The sequence below is a fragment of the Pteropus medius genome, unplaced genomic scaffold, assembly GCF_902729225.1.
Source record: "Pteropus medius unplaced genomic scaffold, Ma_sr-lr_union100, whole genome shotgun sequence".
Taxonomy (NCBI): domain Eukaryota; kingdom Metazoa; phylum Chordata; class Mammalia; order Chiroptera; family Pteropodidae; genus Pteropus; species Pteropus medius.
The window spans coordinates 14937251-14958282 of NW_024345601.1; the positions used below are offsets into that span (position 1 = coordinate 14937251).

General features: G+C 41.2%; 1 protein-coding gene across 1 annotated transcript in view; it reads right to left on the minus strand.

The window, feature by feature from the left end:
- Positions 1 to 21032, minus strand: part of NCKAP5 (NCK associated protein 5) — a 744993-nt gene that overhangs the window by 684055 nt on the left and 39906 nt on the right. Inside the window, 1 exon segment of the mRNA XM_039874581.1 lies at positions 19420 to 19549. Coding sequence (XP_039730515.1) covers positions 19420 to 19488 — 69 coding nt within the window. The 5' untranslated portion in view covers positions 19489 to 19549.

Here is a 21032-nt window from a genome sequence, read left to right on the forward strand (position 1 = left end):
AAGACCCCTTCTAGCTGTTAAATTCTCCACTTCTCTGATCTTGTAGCTTCTTACAGGGACTAAGCCTTTGAAATTTCATGCCAGGTTTAGTGACTCAGGTTTTTATGAAGAAAAAAGAAGTCCATAAGCAACATATGCTACAAATTTGAGGTTTTTGTTGGTGCTTAGCATTTGAGAGTTGTACCTGGCATTGTGAAGTGATAGTTTTCACTTCATATTTTGGAAGGTAAGGTAAGAGTGACAGATTTTTGGTAAGTGAGTTGCTAAACAAGGCTCTGGGTGGGGGTTCATTGGGAGTCCCACCCATCCAGACAAGTTCATGAATTCCATTCAGAATATTTACATTTACATGCAATTAGGCAGAGAATATCTGTGAGGGTAGGAATAGAAAAACAGAGGTAAGAGGTGGCCAAAAAAAGGTAAGAAAAAAAAAGAAAGGAAAAGAAAAGAAAAGAGAAAAGAAAAGAAAAGAAAGGAAAGAGGGAGGGAAGGAAGGAGGGAGGAAATAAAAAGGAAAAGCAGCAGAAACATTCTGTAAGAGAAGGAAATGATTTTCACTATGTCTTGTGTTCAGCTGTGCTGACCTGTAGGTTAAGAGAAGGTGAAGGAGTTTATACTGTTTATCAGAGGTGATCAACTCATATCCCAAAGCTTGACATGATTATCTCACATGCCTTGATAGTTCATTATCTTAGCTTCCATAGGTAACAATTGTTTATGGCTCCAAGAATAACCTAGTCCTTGCTAAAATAGCAGTCATGCCCAGGTTGGTGGCCTCTTGATTAAAGGAACTTGCTGGCTGACAATTTTTTTGAGCCCTAATGCATGGTTGCCAACCCAAGATTGTTTTCTTTATGTGGAGAGGAGGTGGCACTGTAAGATTAACAAGGAAGTTATCAGTAATGTTCCAATTACTGGTTTGGGGCAGTCAGATGTCAAAGACTTTATCTTTTTGTGTGCAACTTTTGCAGATTGGCCAAAGTCGCTTAAGAAATTATACCAAAGGATTATGAGCTGTTTTTGGTTTGAGACCCAGTACCAAATTGGTAAAATAAGCCAGCCTTTAGTTGAGAAGAAAAGCTTTCTATTATCTGGATATGAAATAAATATTTAATTAGTGAAGTTTACTTGCAAGTTAAATTATTATCACAAGAGAAGGAACTATCCAAGTCTTTTGCCTCAGTCATCTCTTTGTTCTAAAAAAGCACGAGGTAAATGGCACCTTGTAAACATACTTTCAAAAGGTAACAGAATGAAACCCATGCCAAACAGACACATCTTTCTGCTATCTCATCAGGGGGTATACCACAAAAACTAGCTCGTGACTAATGCCAAGGAAAAGTGACACAAAAGCCCAAGTGTTCTTATTTTGCAGATTCCTTGATTTTTCAGAGGTAAACAATGGATCCCAACTTGTTTCTGCCCCAAATCTATTTTTCAAAGTTTCTTTAATCATTTACAAGAATTTAGAATACTGTAAACATTTGTAAATTTGAACTTGATCACCTGGAAATATATGATTATTCAATCTGAAATCTGCTGAATCTAAGTCATCTTACAGTAAAAAACACAGAATCTTATGAAATGATTTTAGATTTGCAAGGCAATGCCAATCATAGATGATTAATTTAGTTTTCAAAACAGACTGAGGAAAAATTCTATTCTCTGTCAATTCAACTATAATATAAATTGGAAAAAATTTAAGCTTCGGTTCTTTAAAAATATTCAGTCACATAGACAATCTACTCCAAATCTTCCAAATAGGTCTAACCATTTATTCAACCCCTCTGAATTTCACAAAAGTAACTTTTGCTAAAATTTTTCCTTATCATATATAACTCAAGCATGCTTACCAGATCGGAGACACTGCTCCTTTAACACATATATCTTTCTGCAGCAAAATTTTGGAAAGAAGAAGGGTTCCGAAGGACAACTTGAATGGGAGGTCTGCAAACCAGCCAGGGCAACAATTCATCTCAAATATCAAACTGTCAACAGCAATGGTCATATCTGAATGAGGTAGCAATGCCCTTGGCAAAACAGAATCCTAGAACTGATTGTAATACTGACAGGATGGCTTTGGGCAAAGTGAGAAGTCCAAATGTTTATCTGGGATTGCAAACTGACTTTAAAAATGTCTGTCTCGACACAATATTAGACTAATCTGAGGAGTGGGGGGATCACTTCATAAATTATATAAATGTCTAAACACTATGCTGTAAACCTGAAACTAATATAAAATAATACTGAATGTCAACTCTAGCTGAAAAAAAAAAACTTAAAAAATGTCAGTCTTGAAACGTATGAAAGGAATCTAAGCAAATAACTCATTTTCAGATAGTATAAATGATCTAACACTAAATTTTCCTCCAAGTTGAATCTTTATAAGAGGCTTCTTAATGGTAGGGATATATCTGTGTCATAGATTTTTTTCCCTATAAGATCTCTTTCTTCCCTGCTCATTGACACCTGCAATTCTAAAATTAGACATTTCCACCTTTGGCACTTATTTAAATGCAACACAGAGGAGAGGTCTGCTATGCTTTCTCTGTCACTAAAACTCCATCTCTTGCTGGGAACACATTGATGGCTAGAATCTCGTTTTTTCCTTCTTTGGTATTCTTCATTCTGTGCTAAGCATCTTATATCACAGAATCATTGAGCTCCAAGGAATCTAACAGATTGCTGGACCCCATCCTCTGATCACAAAGACTAAAAGATAAAGCTGAAACTCAGAAGAGAAAGAACTGTTTAGAGTGACTCAGCCAGTTAGTGACAAAGCTAGGACCAGAACTGTGGAGCCCACAGCCAGTCAGCAATTCACTACCCAAGTATTTACTGAGCTCTACTGTGTGCTAGGCACTGCGCTATATTGTGGAGACATGGCAATGCTAATTACAGATATTCTTTTTTTCCTATAGAAGCTTGCCATGAAAGTGAGCTGGCCAGGCTCAAAACCCAACAGTTACAATGACTCTACCTACCTAACTGTAATCATAGAAATGGATCCTTTGTTGAGTTAATCTAAGGAAGTTAGGAACTGAGATATAAAAATAATTTCTTTAGCAGATTTCACAAACAAGCGAGCCATCTTTGGTTATTTAATGAAGAGAGTGTGCGGATCACTTACAATACTCACTAGAATAAAATTTCACTCAGTGGTGGAGGGATGCATAAAAAGGAACAAAGACCGTACTATTGCTGGTGGCAACAGTACTGTTTTTACTTCATTGGAGTGAACTATCATTCATTTTTTTCTTTCACCCAGCCATTCTTAAACATCTTTGAATGATCCCCACTACTAGTCACTAGTATAACAGTGAACAAATCAAAAGCCCTATTTGTTATCCCAGTTTTCTCATTATCACAGTTCTCATTGTTATTGGGGTATAAATTTTAACTTTCTCAAACAGTTTCTTTTCTGCTGTTGTGTCACTTAATCCTTATGTAAGTCCAGAAGAAAACAGAGGCTCAGAAAAGGTTAAAGGATTTGAGGGCGGCCACACAGCTAGTGAGTAGTAGAGCTGGGTCTTGCGTATTTCCTGACACTAAGGGTATGATGTTTCTAAGAGCCAGTTTCATTTTCCTTTCTGAAAGGGCCCTGCAGCAACATGCTCATCAACAGAGGCTGTCATCTTTAACTGGATCTCTCTGGGCAAAGGACTTTGAACACCAAATGTGTGTGACTTGCTTGGTTGTGCTTTCACTAATAACCACTGTTTTTACTTTTCCAATTTTCCATTGGAGTCTGGTAACCACACAGGAGAAAAAGATGAACTATCTTCCTGTTCTTTTTATACTAAGACTTGTTCTAGTAAATTCCTCATTCAAGACAAGTTTGGGTTTTTTTTCTTATTTCTAGGCAATATTCAATTATCAAAAAAAATATAGACTTGATCCTTAATTGAATATTGCAAATAGTGCTAGGTATGGAAAAACCAACAAACTGACTTTTGGTCAAACTTGGTTCTGATTCAGAAACTTGGTGCCAACTCTTACCAAATTATGAAAGTTGGGGCAAGTTATTCAATCAACCCTTCCGAGGCTTAATTTCCACGCCTCTAAAATGGGAATCATGATGACATGCACCAAAGGTTGTTGGGAGAATTATTTGAACATTAGCTTCATGAAAGAAGGACATCGACTATCTTGTTCACGACATAATTCTGTGAAGAACCAAGCACAATAAATTTGTTGAATAAAGCATTGTTTAAAATATGTATAATGAGATGTGCAATACCTAGCATATCACCAAGAGCCAATAATTGTACATCTAAGTTAATTTTCCCCCTTTATGCTGTCTCTTTCATCCAGTAAGTAGATTGGGTCTCATCATATGTCTAACAATAAATGTTTAATGGATATAATTTGCAATGACGAAAAAACTTTTATGGACTCACATGTCAGAAAAGTCTTTCAGAGACGTTTAGGATGATTATGAAGGTGTGTGAGTCGTCCTGGATCACCAGTAAGACACACTGCTCTTTATTACAGAGTACATTGTTGATCATCCCCACTGGAGCTGAGCTGTCAAGGGTGAAGAGAGGAAGAAAAAAACACCTCCAGGGAGGCCTGGAGCTCCTGGTTGTGACACTCCTCTTCGTCCGTCCCCTGAGTGAAAACTACCCCTGTGCCCCATGACAAGCTCTCCCGGCCCGTCAGTACTCCTAGGAGAAGCACTTCAACCCAAAATATCATCTGTGATCTGTTTTCCATCACAGAAAAAAAAAAAGTCTGATGTTGGACATTTAGCTCCATGGGAAACTACTACCGCAAACTGAATTTTGAAAATTAAATTCAATTTAGCATGCATTAAAGTCTATTTAAAGAAATCTTCTGGTAAGTCCTTTGTTATGTGAGGAATCTCTCTGGAAAGGGAAAAAGCAACCCTTGATGCATCTTTTGTATGAATGTGGATTCATATAAATAGAACTTTCTTAAAACAAGGCGTGGGGAGATCAGTTGCAAGGGGTGAAGGCCTGCACTGCTTCCTGGTACTTTTTCAGAGGAGCATTCCCCATTCTCCCATGGCTCAGAAGCCTGGCAGGACCTCTCATCCCAGTGCAGAGGAAGGTTTCTACACACGAGGGAGGCCAGACTGCTACTTGAGGAAAGGGCTCCAAGCCGAGGAGGAACTCACTGCTTTGAGAAGAGCCACTGTAAAATGGCCATTGAAGCATGGCACTGAACTTTACAGAAGGTAGCATCCTGGGAGTAGCCAACCCCATCACCACAGGAAAGGGAAGCCAGAATGCTCACTGATTAAAGCACAGAGAAGCATACCCCTCTCAACTTTGACTGAGCTCAAGATACTCATGGATGGTGCAAGTATTAGCAGCATGAGCTTTGTGGTAAGACAGACCTCGGTGCTTACTAGTCATGTGATCTTGGACAAATTATTTAATTTCTGAGCCTCAGTTTCTTCATTTATATAATGGGAATGTTATAGTACCTTCCTGTAGAGTTGTTGTGAAAATTAAATGAGCTAATATAAATAAAATATTTAAGCACCCAGGATATAGTAAATGCTCTATCATATTAGTTGCTATTATTATTATTACCAATAGCACTATTCAGATGGGAACAAAAACCATATCGAATACTCTAAGGTCATCCGATTATTCAATAACACTGTCTTCATCTTTTCATGCTAAATGATGACACATGGAAGGGAGTGTGTAATTGGCCCCTCCCTTTCCCATCTCAGAATTTGGTGCCCAATATATGTCAGAGCTATTCTATCCTGAATCAATGGCCAGATCTTGATCTCTTCCCCTCCTCAGAAGACATAGTTCTGGGTTTCATTCTCTCAAAGTCCTTTCTCAACCAAATGACAATTGGATAAGCTGGTTTCATTTTTGTCAGCCTTTTCAGGTGACAGGATACAGCTCACTTTAGCACTTAAAAACTAATTTTAATTCTAGAAGTTCAGTACCATTTGTGCTCACATCTAAGGTAGCAACTTACCCAAGCAAAGGATTAGGCCCTAATTAGAAGCAGGCTGTAAATATTATATGAGAACCCTAGAGTTTCTGCTCAGTTTAAGTTACACTGACTTCCAATCATGCATTTTATCTTTTGGCATGCATACGTAGGTGCCCAATAAATGTTACCTTTGGTGATAATAAAACAAAAGCCAAACTTTCAAAAGTAAAATATCCAAAAGACCATTGTCTACATTCTTGGCAGCAGTCAGAGAGCCAGTTTTCTCAAGTCAGCAGCCTCTGAGGAGTCTGGCCAGGGGCCAATTCCCAGGGTTGGCGCATTCCTGGGGCCTGGCAAGAGGCCACTGAGACCCTGTTTCCTCTTTCGTTCTCTTTATGTAGTGGAAAATCTTTCCCACTTCGACCCCTCCGAGTCTCCTTTCCCCCATCGAAGTAAAGAGAGGGAGTCACATGGGAAATGATCCCCGGCCCCTTCTCCAAATCTCATCTCCCGCTGCTCCCAAGTTGGCACAGCTCAAAGCAATCGAAGGCACAAGACAAACAAAGGAGGGCTCTGCAGCCCAGTCTCTAGCCTGATTGTATCAGGGGCACAGGGCCTGGGCCAGAGACCCAGCAAGCCCTATGCACAGGGAGTCATTGTACACTTGCATGGAAGGCTGTGGGCGCTTCTGAAGGCCTTTGGAATATAATTGCCTATTATAAATAGACATTGGCCGGGCTTCAAGGGTGAGAGCAGTAGGCCAAAAGTTCCAGAAAAATACAACGCTCCATATAAGAAGGTCTGGAGTACAGCTCAGTAATCAGCAACTCCCGAGCAATTGGTCTAAGAAGAAAGCAATCCAAGATTTGGTCAGATACAACCTGTAGTTAATACCTGGCAAACATTTCTGGCTGATAACATCATGGATATGCCATTCAGTTTTTAGACATCATATATGAATATATGCAAAGCAAACATTAAAAAAAAAAAATCTTTTCTGAATGTCTTTTTCCATCTGCAGACAAAGAAAACTGCCATCTGGAGTTGCCACGTCAGCCGGCTCCACATACTTTCAGTGTAGAGGCGGAGACAGCATGCCAAGCACAAGGCTGTGTGCTCTAATTGAATCCTTTCCCTTAATTCTCCTAGCAGCCCTTTAAGTAAGACATCACCTCTTCATAGAAATGAGAACATGGAGGCTCAGAATTGATAAGTAACATGCCCAAGCTCACATAGGCAAGGCAGTGTCTGGAAGGCTGAGATTCAAATCTGGTTCAAGCTGAGTCTCCAGCCAGCCCATGCTCTTCCATTCCATTCCATGGCATCCATTTCCACTGAAGCCTTTAAGATGATTGAGTGCCCTGTACACATAGGCTCTTTCTTTCTGAAGCTACCACTGCTGCTCACATTTTTGATAAGTTCAAGTTCAGCAGATAGAGCTGCATCACTACCATAAAAGCAGTACCTTTCTTTTGCATAGAGTCCTACTGTCTCCAAAACAACTTCTTGATCTTCACTTTACCTCATGGCAACCCCACTATTGAGGACACAGAGATTCAGAGAGTTTCAGAAACTCGTTGAAGGCCATACACATACTAAAGGGTTCACCTCAGGTTCAAATGTACAGATTTGGAGTGATCAATGCACCACATTACACTTTTTGTACCCCAGCCACCATGCCACACTTTCGTAACCACGCATTAGGCATTTTTCTCGGAACTTCTGAGAGAAGACCATGTCACTGGCCACACGGAATTTGTGTTGTGAAGGTGTCACAGCTTATTGTTCTGGTCAAACCAAGTTGCCGACTCCCAGGGAATGGGCTCAAAATCAGCACATAGAAACCCATTTCTAATAATATATAAATCGTAAACTAGTCAGATTTAGGATCGTGTTTTCTTTTCATTCTAGAAATGTGAGAAAAGAGGGGATAGGTAGGGTGCATATTATATAGAATCAATGTCTGAATACATTCTACTGGCCCCTACACATCCACTCTCCAGCCTTATCTACTCTGCTCTGGTCCCCAAGGTGCTACGAGGGTTCTTTTCTCTCTGGCTTCCAATTGGGTTTGGCAAATGGGAAGTCCCAGCTGGGCCTCGAGGAATGGGGGTGGGAGGTATGGTGGGAATGTTCATGTCCTGATTCCCTCCTCACTGGGCCAACATTTCCTGGCTGCATCCCTCCACCTAATGTGACATTTCCTGCCAAGTGGCTTTCTCCTCATGGCCACGTGGTTCTGCAGCCACTTTGTCTCCTTGCCCTTTCAGGCCAAACAGTGGAAATGGCACCCCACCATTTCTAGCCTCAGGGTGCTGCACTGTCACCTTGCTGAATTCCCTATATCCTGCCACTCCCATGTACGAGGACCTTTATCAAGCTTTTTCCATCACCTTACTTGAGTGTGCCATCTGTTTCCTTCTAGGACCTCAACTGATGCAGTAAATAAGGAAACAATATTATCGATGTAGTCTTTGTAGGCAAAACCATGAAAAGTTATTCAGGTCTATAAGAGGGCGTGAAATGCTAACTACAGTAGACCTAGCTCTGTCCTACCTTTGCTTCCTCCTTGCTACCCCTCATCAAGTAGGAATTAGGTCAGAGAGTCTGCCTCAGGGACCTACCAGCGAAGCTCCAAAGTTGGCCCAGGAGATCTCCAAATAGCTCCCTACCACTGCCATCTGGCTAGGATTCCACTCAGTGAGGAGGGAATGGCAACACTAGCCTCATTCCAGTCATATATAGTTGATGCCTGCAAGGACTTCATGTTCAGCCTCATGCCTACCCATTCTGGATCACAGCCAGCCTAGGCTCCACATCCATGCCATCACGGGGCATGGCAGGTCTCTGACCACAGGTCCTCCTCACAAAAAGGGCGACAGTCCCTGAGCCTAATTATCTGCTGGCTACGACAGATGGATCCCAGGATTTACCAGAGCAAATGATTTCATTTCCCTCAACACATCTATGTGCATGAGAGCAGTCAATCAACTAATCGTATTAGGAAACCTACCAAGCAGAAGACAACTGCTCATAACTAAGAATCAAAAAGGTGCTGAAAGACAGAAGGCAGGCAAACCTCAGAGGCATCTTCGGAAATGGACAGTTATGATCCATTAATCCTAGTTAAGGAACTCAAATTTATGAGGAGGAAACATCTGGAATTGCCTGAAATGTAAAGCAACTAGAAGGAACCACTGCTTGGGCTCACAGAGAGCAGCCCAGACAAATGGGATTTTGTGTTTGGAGAGAAGTGCAAAATTAGTATACGAAAGGGCCAGAATGGAGGCAGTGCATCTGGTGTTAAATGGAGCATTTTAATACAATGGCTCCTGGATTTGCTCATGAAATATTAATTGAAGTTGGAATGAATATGAGGGCTGTCACATGAGTAGAAATCTGGCAGAAAGATCCTAAATATTGGCTGAGCTGAGCCCAGGCAACGGAATGTGGCAATGTAACAGAAAGGAATGAAAATGCTGCCTAATTCAGAGCCATGAGCCCTGTGGATGCTTAATAAATATTAATTAATAATAATGAACTATATAGTACACTCTGGTAAATTAGTGAGACAGTTAGGCTGCCAAAATACAGCTAGTATATAAATATATATATATATATATATATATAGTTGGTATAACATACATTGATAAATGAATGAGAAGAAAGGAAATCAAAATGATTTACCTGTGCGATACATCCTGCCTTGCACCAGGAAGTATGGGTAAGAGCATATTAATAGAAAAATGGGGAGGGAAGGGTGGCTAGATGGGACAAGAGGAAAGTGAAGACAATAATTCAGGATTACAATAGAACTTTCTTAGGGTCTCAGCAATTCCTCAAGTGTAAGCCAGGAACCTTGGAGTCATACACTATTCTTTTAAGGCACCATGGTTTTCTCAATAAATTTCTGCTTCAGGGAACTCAGGGACACCACAAATTAAATATGGACCAGTTTCTTAGAGGGGGATATGAAAGCTCTCCTCCTTGGGGTAGCCCCCCTGATCAATACAGCCAGAAGAGCAAACTCCATTTTATAAATATCATCACTCTTGTTGTGTGCACCACTATATACCTCCTGGTATTATGGCACTATGATTTGTAAATATGTATCCATATTTTTTAAAGCTTTGTAAAGCAGACATCATGCTTTGTATTTCTTAGCACTCACTTAGGTCTTCACTCTTAGAATTTTGCGGTACTTCAAACCTAGTAGCTGCTCAATTCCTGTGCTGATCAATTAAGAACTCCAGAAAGTAAAGCAGGCATCTATCAGTGAGAACACTCAGGTTCCTATTGGGTTTGAGGAGCAGCTTCTAAGGAGATCGATGAAAGTTCTACCTGTTGTTATGAACAAAGCACTAGAGAGTCTGCCACAGGAATGATCTTAGGCTGCCAGAGGATGGTGCAGAAAACTCAGTTGCTATGGAAACTTGCGTGAGCTGATGACTCCCATTGTTGAAAGATGGTGAGACACCAAGAGAATGACAAGCAGACCTCTGAGTCCTAAGAACACACAGAACCTGCCAAGCAAACATCTCTTCTCAGTTGTATTTAATTTCTGCTCTAGTAGCTGTATCATTTCGTCTATTAATAACGGCATTTATTTGCAAAGGGCTTTCAAAATGTTTCTAGTTCTTTTGATTTAGTGATCTCTGAGATCCCCAGTGTGCACAGAGCTACATATGAAGCAGGCCAACAGCACTCACTGCAGCAGCTGAGTACAAGTGATGGAGCCGGATGCTGCTGGGATCCTGCTCTGTGACCTGGGCAAGAGAAGCCATCTGCGTTCAGGTGCTAAGGGTTAGCCTTGCAAGACTAATGGCAGATGAAGCAACCTAACCATGCTTGGGTCACAGATATCTCTGAAAATCTGATTATATTTATGGACACACACCTCAGAAAAATGCACGTATGTACAATGTATTTTAGAGCATTCGAAATCCCTTAAGTCTTTTCATAAATTTGCTTCAGGCACCTTGGGACTCAAGAGGGTCCAGCTATCATGTTAAGAATCTCTGATGTAAAACAAAAATCTTTACACACACGTTTGAAACATCCTTGGGCAAAACTGAAAAGAACGGTGTCATCTAACCTCTCCAACCTTCCCAACCAGCCCTCAGTGCTTTCTCCGGTAGTTTCCCCTCACACCACATCTAGTATCTCCTGTTAGCATGTACTTAGCTCAGGGACTCACTAATAAGTTCACTCACTCGCTCATTCATTCCACTGAGTGCTTTCTCTGCGTCAGACTTAAAGAATACATATAGTTGTGAGTGACATGGCTCATGTCCTCTAGGAGCTTACAGTTCAGTTCAGCCAGGGCCGATTTTGCTTCCCAAGGGATATCTGGCAATATCTGGAGACAGTTCTGGTTTTCACAACTGGAGGAGAGTGCTATTGGCATTCAGTAGGTAGATATGAGGGATGCTGCTAATGCACGAGACACACTCCACAACAAAGAAATATAGGGTCCAAAATGTCAATAGTGCCTTGGTCGAGAAACTCTGCTCTAGAGTAGGCTTGTGACAAAGTGGTAAGCACAGCGATAAAGACCAGAAGTGGGTATTATGGCAGCTCGGGAAAAGGCATTTTAATAAGAACTCTGGAAGATATGGTTATGATGACAGTCTGCCTTATTTTTAATAATGAGAGGAAGGAAAGAAGAAGAGGAGAGAACCGTCATTCAGGGTGAGCCATCACCCTAATGAAGGCAGATATTCTTTGGGGCAAAATCAGAGGGAGGAGCACCAATTGCAAGTGGTTAGCAAACAAATAGTGTTTGTGGAAAAATCTCCTCACGGGAAATGGTGTCAGCTCCTGACCCACCTCTGTCAGTCAGTGGCCCAGCCAAAAGAATGTACAGCCATCTGGTACGACCATCACTCAAGTTATAATTCCCATTCTCGTAAATAATCCCACTTTGTGCACGAACACACCACGATCAGTCCTAACATGGGTAAAAGGATAAAATTACAGATATGCGATATTATATACATCATGTTTTATACATTTGCTATTATAAACTTTAATCTCGGCAGAATTTTGTTTTCAGACCTGGTTAATCAGAAAAAGCACAGGACCAGAAGCCAGGCCTAGACCAAGTTCCGACACGTACATTCTTGCTTTTTTGTAACTTTCCCACTCCCACCTCTGAGCCTTTGACAACTACTTTTGCAAAATCAGGCCTGGCCGCTCTCATCAGTAGGCAGACTATGGCAACTGCACTAATACACATGTAAACCTCTAGCCTTGGTGAGGCGGGGGCTCTCTCAGGTGGGGAAGCACCACGCGAGGAGCCTCCTATTACTGGCATAGAAAGGTTTACTGCTTCTGAGCTGCTAGCTCTGTAGTGGCAAAGTAGTCAGGAGCCAGACCTGAGCTGAAATCCCAATTCTATCACCGACCAGTTCTAGAGCTTTGAGAAAGTTAATTAACTTGTTAAGCTTCAGATTTCTCATTTATAAAATAGGAATAGAGTTCCTATGTTAAAGGGCTGTCGGGAGTATTAAATGACAGTTCCCATCTAAAGCACAGAGCAGAGCGCCTGGCACAAAGTAAACCTCAGTAAATTTCAGTGATGACTACTAAGGGAAGGAAGCCGTCCTGGTCTAGACTCAATGCATGATTGTCTACCTGAATATGCCGAGCTGTCTCATAAAATGGCTTCAATGTTAGACTCTGCCAGCCCCCACTGCTGACGTACTCTATGCCCACAGCTTGGATGTATTCCTCTTCTGCTCCTCTGTCCTGCGCTCAACTCAGACTCTGTCCGTAGCAGCAGTGTTGCTCAAATCTCCAAGCTCCCTCCCAGCACCGTTCTTGTTGGGTTCTGATCTCTTCCCACTTGTCCAGAACCCTGTTATAACCCTTGACAACCAGGTATTATGGGCAGTGCCCACATAGCCAAGACTCCCTGTCATCTCCCAGCCCGTCTTTCCCAAATCAAGCCATAAGCCCCAGGACCTGTGCTCCCGGAGGTCAGCTGGACAGGACATTTCTCCAGCGTTTTCTTGACCTGCCATGATGGGCTCAGCTAGGCTGGTGAGAAGATTCTCTGGGTAAATAAATATTCATTTCAGGGCCTGACACTTCTCTAACTATACCACCGTCCACTTTCAAAGGAGAACTGTCAAAGATTCAGCAGTCCACTTTGGAAAGATCGCTACCCAGGGCTAAAGCTGCTATGTTCCTACACGTTCCTTTCTCCTAAAAGGGGCCTTATCTGGATCCTCAGACACCACCACACATTCCAATACCCAGCTCTAGCATATGGTCTCTGTTCTTCTCAGGACACTTAAGACATGGCTGAGATAACAGCCCTGTTAGGGGCAATGAAGCAGCCATGCAATCAAAAGCTCCTTCTCGTTTCTTGACCCTCTTCCCCTTGATGCTCACTTAGGAACTCTCAAACAAACTGGATGCCAGAAAACAAAGGTCAGGCTTCCCTACTTGGCCTTTGCACAGTGGTAAGAGACACCAAGCAAACCATACTTTACATGTGCCTACATTAGTAGAAGGGGTCCAGGGCAGCTAGGGTTTAAGTAGCTCGAAACCTTCCCTAGCAACCAGGTAGTTAGTGCTCTGCACAAGATCCCAGTGGTAAGGAGTGGTCTAACTGCAGCTCCCAGAGAGTGAAGAAAGCTATGGCCATGCTTGCATCACTACAAAATGCAATTTGTTTCGTACTATTCACAACTCATTGGCTGCCTTGAGCTACACTAACAGTGCCACTATGTTAGGTTTAGAAAAGGTCTCAATGAGTTTTGAGCTTTCTACACTATTTCACTTTGCTCAACATTTTGCCATTTGAGTTCGTGTCTCTCTGCTTAAAAGTGTACACATGGTCTTTTGCCTGCCTGGGTTTCTTGCACATCCTGAGAGTAAACACAACTCACTACTCAGAAAGTCAGCACAAGGGGAAAGCAAACCTGGATTTTCCAGTTTTCCATTTCTCTAACGTGCACAGATTTCTTTTAGAATCCAGCCCATTGCCTGTCTTTGTAAATAAAGTTTTATCGAAATATAAGCCATGTCCATTTATTCATGTATTGTCTGTGGCTGCTTTCCTGCTACAACAGAAGACTCAAGTAGTTGTAACTTCTCATCTGGCCTGCAAAGCCTAAAATATTTATTCTCTGGCCTTTTACAGAGTTTGCTCACCCCTTGTTTGGGATTGGCTCATGTGATTATAGAAGCTGAGAAGTCCCACAATCTGCCCATGAGCTGGAGGCCCAGGAAAGCTGCTGGTATGGTTCCAGTCTAAGCCCCAAGCCTGAGAACCAGAGGAGCCACTGGTATAAGTCCCAGTCCAAGTCCAGAGGCACAATAACTAGCAGAACTAATGTTCGAGGACAGAAGATGGATTTCCCAGCTAAGGCAGAGAGAAAATTTGCCCCGCCTCTGCCATTCGGTTCTCTTCAGGCCCTCGACAGATCAGATGATGCCCACCCACGTCAGTGAGGGACATCTGCTAGCACTACTCAGTCTCCCAAAGCACATGCCACTCTCTTCCGGAAACACCCTCACAGACACACACAGATACAACATTTTGCCAGCTATCTGGGCATCCCTTAGCCTAATCAAGTTGACCTATAAAATTAACCTATAAAATTAACCATTTGATATGAGGAAGAAGCTTCTCTGGGAAAGAATAATTCAGCAATGAAATGAGTTGTCACCAGGGATATAGGACAACATCTTGGGTTGTCTCTTTCTTCTCTTCTGTCCCAATCCTCACCTACCAAATTGCCTCAATTACTTCAAAGCACAATTCTAATGACAACTCCTCCAAGGTGCCTTTTTACAACCTTCCGCAATGATCTCAAGTCCTATTGCTGTCAGTGTCACATTTTTACCACCTCTATGTTATATTATTCTCCCTGCTTGCTAGGTTGGCTTTGACAAATAAACTATAAACACTTGAGGAGGAGTATTTCCTTGTATCAGTCAGGGAGACCCTGCAGGAAAAAGATAGCCCACTCAAAACATCTAACTGAGGAGTTTGGTAAAGGAACTATGCAATTAGTGTGAGCAGACCTAGAGCAAACCAACATGAAATGGGCTGACAACATCAAGGAGTCATCAGTACCAGGAAGCCTGAAGGGGCGCAGGGAGAGAGAAGCACCAGAACAGAGAGGGGTTTGGTTATGACTGTAGCTAGGGCTGGGGGAAAGGGTTGCCCAAGAAAAGCTGTGGCCATAGACAGAGTAGTCCAGTCACTGTGATCCACGACCTGGCAGGAAGAAAGCAGGAAAACAATGACCTTGACCTCTTGCACCTCCCCACCTCTGATATCCTGCTAGGTACTCCCATTAGCCAAATCCAATCAGATGCTGGAAAATCTGAGGTCCTTTTGACAAGGTCCATGTGGTATCTCCTCCAGGGATTCACAAAAGCCAGATAGAGGAGAATGGAGTGGATCTGGTGGAGGAAATGGCAATGATGCAGCACATCCCATAGCTACTGAGACACCTTAAATATAAAGCAGCTTTTCAAAGCTGCCTGTTGAGTGGCTTAATTAATGCATGCCCATGGAAGGACTAATTATTCTAATGATTTGGGTGCAAACAACCAAGAGGCTGAAGGATGAACTGAAGGACCTATGAAGGGCCTTTGTTGCTCCTAAGAGTCTATCAAAATTGTACTGCTGCCAGGGGATCTAGTACAGCCAATGTTTATCTTCCTTTCACTGAGAGAGAAAGGAATGGGGGTACCATGGAGGAATTCATCATTCATAAGAGAAACCGCTACTCTCATCTGTGCTTAAAAGCAAAGGTAATTTTTCCACAAATTAAAAGAGTATTTGCAATTGAAATGTAAGCTAGTAAAAAAGGTAACTCCCTCTCCAGCCCTCTCACCAGCATAAATGCTATCACAGCTACACATGTCAAATAGCTGTATGTACAGTCTGGAACGATTCTTCCAAATAAAAAAGCACAGTGTGAAATGCTGACTTTTTCTGATCAAAAAGCATCCTGGGGTGAGCTGAACAGCTTTGGGTCAAGAAAAGGCCTCAATTTCTGAAGTGATTTTTATTGTTATCAAAGAGAAAACTGTACTTGCCGTGAATATGCAGCTACTCGGCTCACTTCTACTGGTGATGGCACACTTGTAGTCACTTGTCTTTCTCTCGGGGTCTTTGCCTCCCACATTGAAACATATTTTTCATTTCAGTTTCACTTACCTGTCACTTTTCTTCTTACAAAGGGTGATTTATCAAGTAGAAAATCCTCAACATCAAAGAATATTTCAGCATTGCCAGAATACACACACACACACACACACACACACACACACACACACACACAAATACAACATGCAGCATGCACGCATTCTCAAACCCTCCCTTGTGTCATGACCTAAAGGCAAATTGGGACTAAGAACCACAAACTCACATCCCCCAGCTAGAGCTTTTTTCAGTATCTAACGTGAGTTTCTTTATTCTGTGGTTCCTACAGCCTGCAAATTTAAAAGCCGTTGCAAGGGAGCTATAATTTCTACTCAACACTTCATGATTTAATTATGTAAAATAAAAAATGTAATGAAGTTAATAGTACCTTATTCTTGCAGTACCTTATGAGGAATTTTTGCCTACAAAATCTGAAAGTGGAAATTATTTCTGGGCTTTCTCTCTCTGAAAAATATGGTTCATAACAGTTATTACAGTAGAATTTTAAGTCTTAAGAATTTAACATGTTTCTCTTTCCTCTATTCAGTTTTCCAAAAGGACATCTTCTCTTACTGGGATATTACATTATGAAAGATAAAGAATTAAAATGACAGATAGGAAATCTTGGTTCTGTTCTTGGTTGTATCCCAGTTGTATGACCTCAGGAAAAGCACTTAACTTCACTGAGTACTAACTACTCCTTCTGCAAAGTGAAGAGACTGGATGAACCATTCCCAATCTATCATTCTGTGATTTAAAAAATTAACATAAAATAAAATAAAATATAAAATAAAGCATGCCTTGGGAATGAAGAGTGAGTTACATGATGCCATGTGTTGCTCCTTTTTTTCGTGTATTTCCAAGCAACCCTTATCTAGAATCATCCCTGTGTGCTTTTTGCCTAGTTATTTGTGTGATTTCAGTAAGGAGCCAAAAGGAGGGCTTCTTGGGTTCAAGTCTTTTACAGGCCAGTCTGCTTTGATTTCGTCCCCTGCCTACTTCTCCTTCCTGACGGTCACAACAAAATTCAAGTGGCTTTCAGTGGGTCTAACTCTCAAAGAACCAACTCAAAAAGAGTATTCTTGCTGTCGTTTACCCAGCAGCAGCATCTTATACGAGGAAAGAACATAACACTAAAACAGAGGATAAAATTATAGTCACCTGGCCTAGTTGTATAACATTGAATAGCATGTAAGCACTCCCATACACTGGGCCATGTAGTCATAGGAGAGAACATTCTTCTTCAGGATTTTCGCAATATGTGCATGCAGATGTAACACTTAATCTGCCTCTAGGAAACAAGGAAGATATTTCACTAGTGTAAAAATTCTCATAGGCATCATTTAGGGAGATTTACCAGGATTAAGTTTCTCAGGTGGTGCCAAGCAACAAGTTCTCATTTTCACAGTGTTCTTTTATGTTGTGAGTCATAAAACACATTTGCCGCCCCCACAAGACTCAGGGTAGTGCCATATGCCAATGGGAACTCCAGCTTGATTTGGGGCTTCCAGCTAGCTCGGGTAATATGATAGGCTTTGATTTATGCTCATAGTCAAGTCTATCCCTAAGCAAAATTTAAATGTGGGCAAAGATTTCATTGAAATTGTTTTTTCTTTCTCTGATTTTCAAGCACACAACGCCCTCATGTTAGTCCACTTTCCCCTTCCCCTTACTTGCCCCAACGCAGCCCTGCATTCCAGCACTCTGTGCTCTTCATCTTTTTGTTTACCAATTCCCTCGACAAAATTCTGCTCATTCGGTTGACATTTGGAAATGGTCCAAAACTTTTTTAAGTAATGAGTGCTACTGTGAATTATTGAAAGACGATAGCTTAGCATGCTTGCTTTGATAGGGTCTTTGCATATTCTCTGGAATCTAAGGCAGAATTTGGGCTTTAGGGACCAAAAAGCAAGGATGACATTCTGGGGTTAAGAGAATATTTCCTCTGCTGCTCATTTCATACTATAAGGGCATCTCTGTCCCCTGCCTGGGCATAAGACACATCCCACTGGCAGGTTAATTTGTAAGAAGTGGGTTTGTTTGTTTTCCCAGCAAAGGAGAAGCTGAGAAATTATCTTTTTATCCTAATTCCCCAGAAGTTGCAAAGGGAGAAGACATATACACACACACACACACACACACACACACACACACACACACACACACACACTATTTTCACCACAGTCTACCTGGAGATAGAAAGACCTGAGAGATGAGAAAAAGGCATAACCACTGGGAGGAGAACTGAAAATACAATTAAAGCTCTTAGCCTCTGAAGGTATGCTGGTCAATGCAAGGCCTGCAGAGACACAGAAGTTGACTCTAATAACAAGAGAAGAACTAGACACAAAAGTTTAATGCAGTCCTTTTCTCAAACCCCAGAAACACATCTGTGAACAGTTTGTGATGTGAAGCCTCAGCAGGTAATGGGTGAATAGCAAATCTTACATGGACAGAGTAAGACCTATAGCAGCAGAATTGGAAAAGTGCAAATGATAAATCAAGTCGATAAATATTTCATTGGACACATACTCTGAACCAGACTCTATGCCAGGTGCTGGGAGAACACAAATGAATAAAGCATATCTCTATACCACATGCAAAAGAAGGAACTAAACTAATCTCTATCATAGCAGACGAGCAAGAGAGGAGTAACTTGCTTGATTTGATTTCTTGCTCTGTTAATATGCATTATGGAATAGAAGAGGTGATTTGCACATCTTAGCTGAGAGACTGTGAAAGAGTGGCCAGCCTTCAGAAATCAGTGACTTAAGTCCATTCCTTAGACTAACCAGATTCTCACACGTGAAAACAAACCCAACCAGTTTGCTAAGAATGATGCTCATCAGCATTAAAACATTTAGAAAGTTTATGGACAATTAAACTAATTTACATACCTAAGAAGATCTCAGAGAATTTCTTCACTCTTCAATATTGGAAGCTCCATTACATTCTTGTTCAACTTATACCCAAAGTTAAGATAAATGGGTGATGGAAGAGCTATATATAGACTTGGCACCTGGCATCAGCTGTACAGTAGTGTTTTTGTATAGGTTAAAGTCTACTTCGGCTGGAATTAATGTAATTATATATAATGTTGACAGATTATGACATTTGCCTATTAAGACACTATACAAACATTCCAATAATTTACTGGCTTTTGACTTTGTAAAAAAATAAATAAAACAAAATCCCAGGGGATATTGCTAATGGGGTAACTGGAACAGAGGTTTCAAAAGCACAGGGTTCAGGAAATAACAGTCAAAGAATAATGCATTTTAAGCCAAAACATATAGAGTGGTAAATGAATATTTAGTACTTACCACAAGACTGCTGTCTAGAGACAGCCTTTTTCCAAAGTCCCTTTTCTCAAGCTGTCTTTTTCCCTCCATGGGTGAAGTTATTTATTTTCCTTTGTGATTTATAAGAATTCCCCTTCTGTTTCCAAAGTCACTGCGAAAAGTGAACATGTTTTTTACTATCCACGTGAACAGTGTTTAGATTCTTGTTTTTAACTTTCTAACCAGGAACAAGTGTGGAAGCCAAAAATACCCAGACCCAAATAATAAGTATAGAACTGGGCTTTCTCAACTCCAAAGACCTCTCCAAGTTGCAAATGTCAGAGTCGTCTTTTCGGAGGCCTCTGTGTTTTTATAGGTTTTGCTCACGGTGTTGGGGAATGGGTTTACGGGTCGAATCAGCAGACTGTGGAAAAAAGTAAACAGTCCATTTCATGCCACACTTGCTCCACACCCGTCCTCTCTATATCAGCCAGAATCATTCTGTTACTGTGCACAGAGATGCTGTCTGCAAATTCCATGAGATCAAACTGACAAAACCAAGCTCCATAACCAAGGGTGTTGAGCCCAAGGCCCAATGAGGGGAAACTGAAACATGAGTGTTATTGTCAATATTTAATTTAAAAATATTTAATTTAAACATGTTTGAGGAACATTATAAGATACATTGCCTCGGAGACAGGTAATTCAGAATGAATTGTGGATGACATCATTATTGTTAATTTGAACACCCGCTGCATTCTACCATACAAGATATAGTTAATCCCTGCACTCCACCAAAATCACTTGTCCTAGAATTATTAAGTGTTCTGGTTAGTGAGGATGTATCACATGTATTAAGCACTATAAAAGAAATAGGTTGGAGCCCAGGCTTTCCTACGCATTAGCTAAGTGACTTTGGACAAGTCATTGAGCCTCTCTAAAATTCATCTGTCTCAACTGCAAAAACAGATAACAATGGCAATCAAATGATGTATGTGAAAATGGTTTAAAGGCAATAAATTGCCACTTACATGTGTATGTTATAATTATATGCAAATTACATTAAAACCCAGTTAACCATAAATACTTGTCAACATAATTTAATGCCCGATGATTCAGAAGGCACTCTGAGGTACAGAAATGCTCATAATCCACACAAAACAGATGGCCATTGTACCACTGATATGGAAGGGGTGAACTTCATAAAATGCTATACCAATCGGTTTTTAATGAAATTGAAAAGAAATATTGTTCACAACTCTCTCAATTGCTTCAAATCTGATGAGAATGCAACAGACTCGACTTCACAGCCTACCACATGTGGTCTCTTTCTCTTAGTTTCCTCCACCAAGAAGAGAGTTGAGACAGCTCTGTGCCCCAGACAGAGTCTGCCTAAATTATAGTCAACTGTAGGAAACTGATGGATTCCTTTCCAGCCACAGGCTCTCTCCTCCAACTGAGTCATTCTATCTCTCATTTTCAGGAACACTAATTTTAATTCATTACTGGTCCACTCAGAAACTCTTAGGAGTCCATTCTGAATTCAGGATAAAATCCAAATCTTTCAACATCATCGTCAAGGTCTACTTCCCACCCACTATCTCTCACAATCCCCAACATACTAGGCACATTCCTGAGGTCACACTTTTGATCAT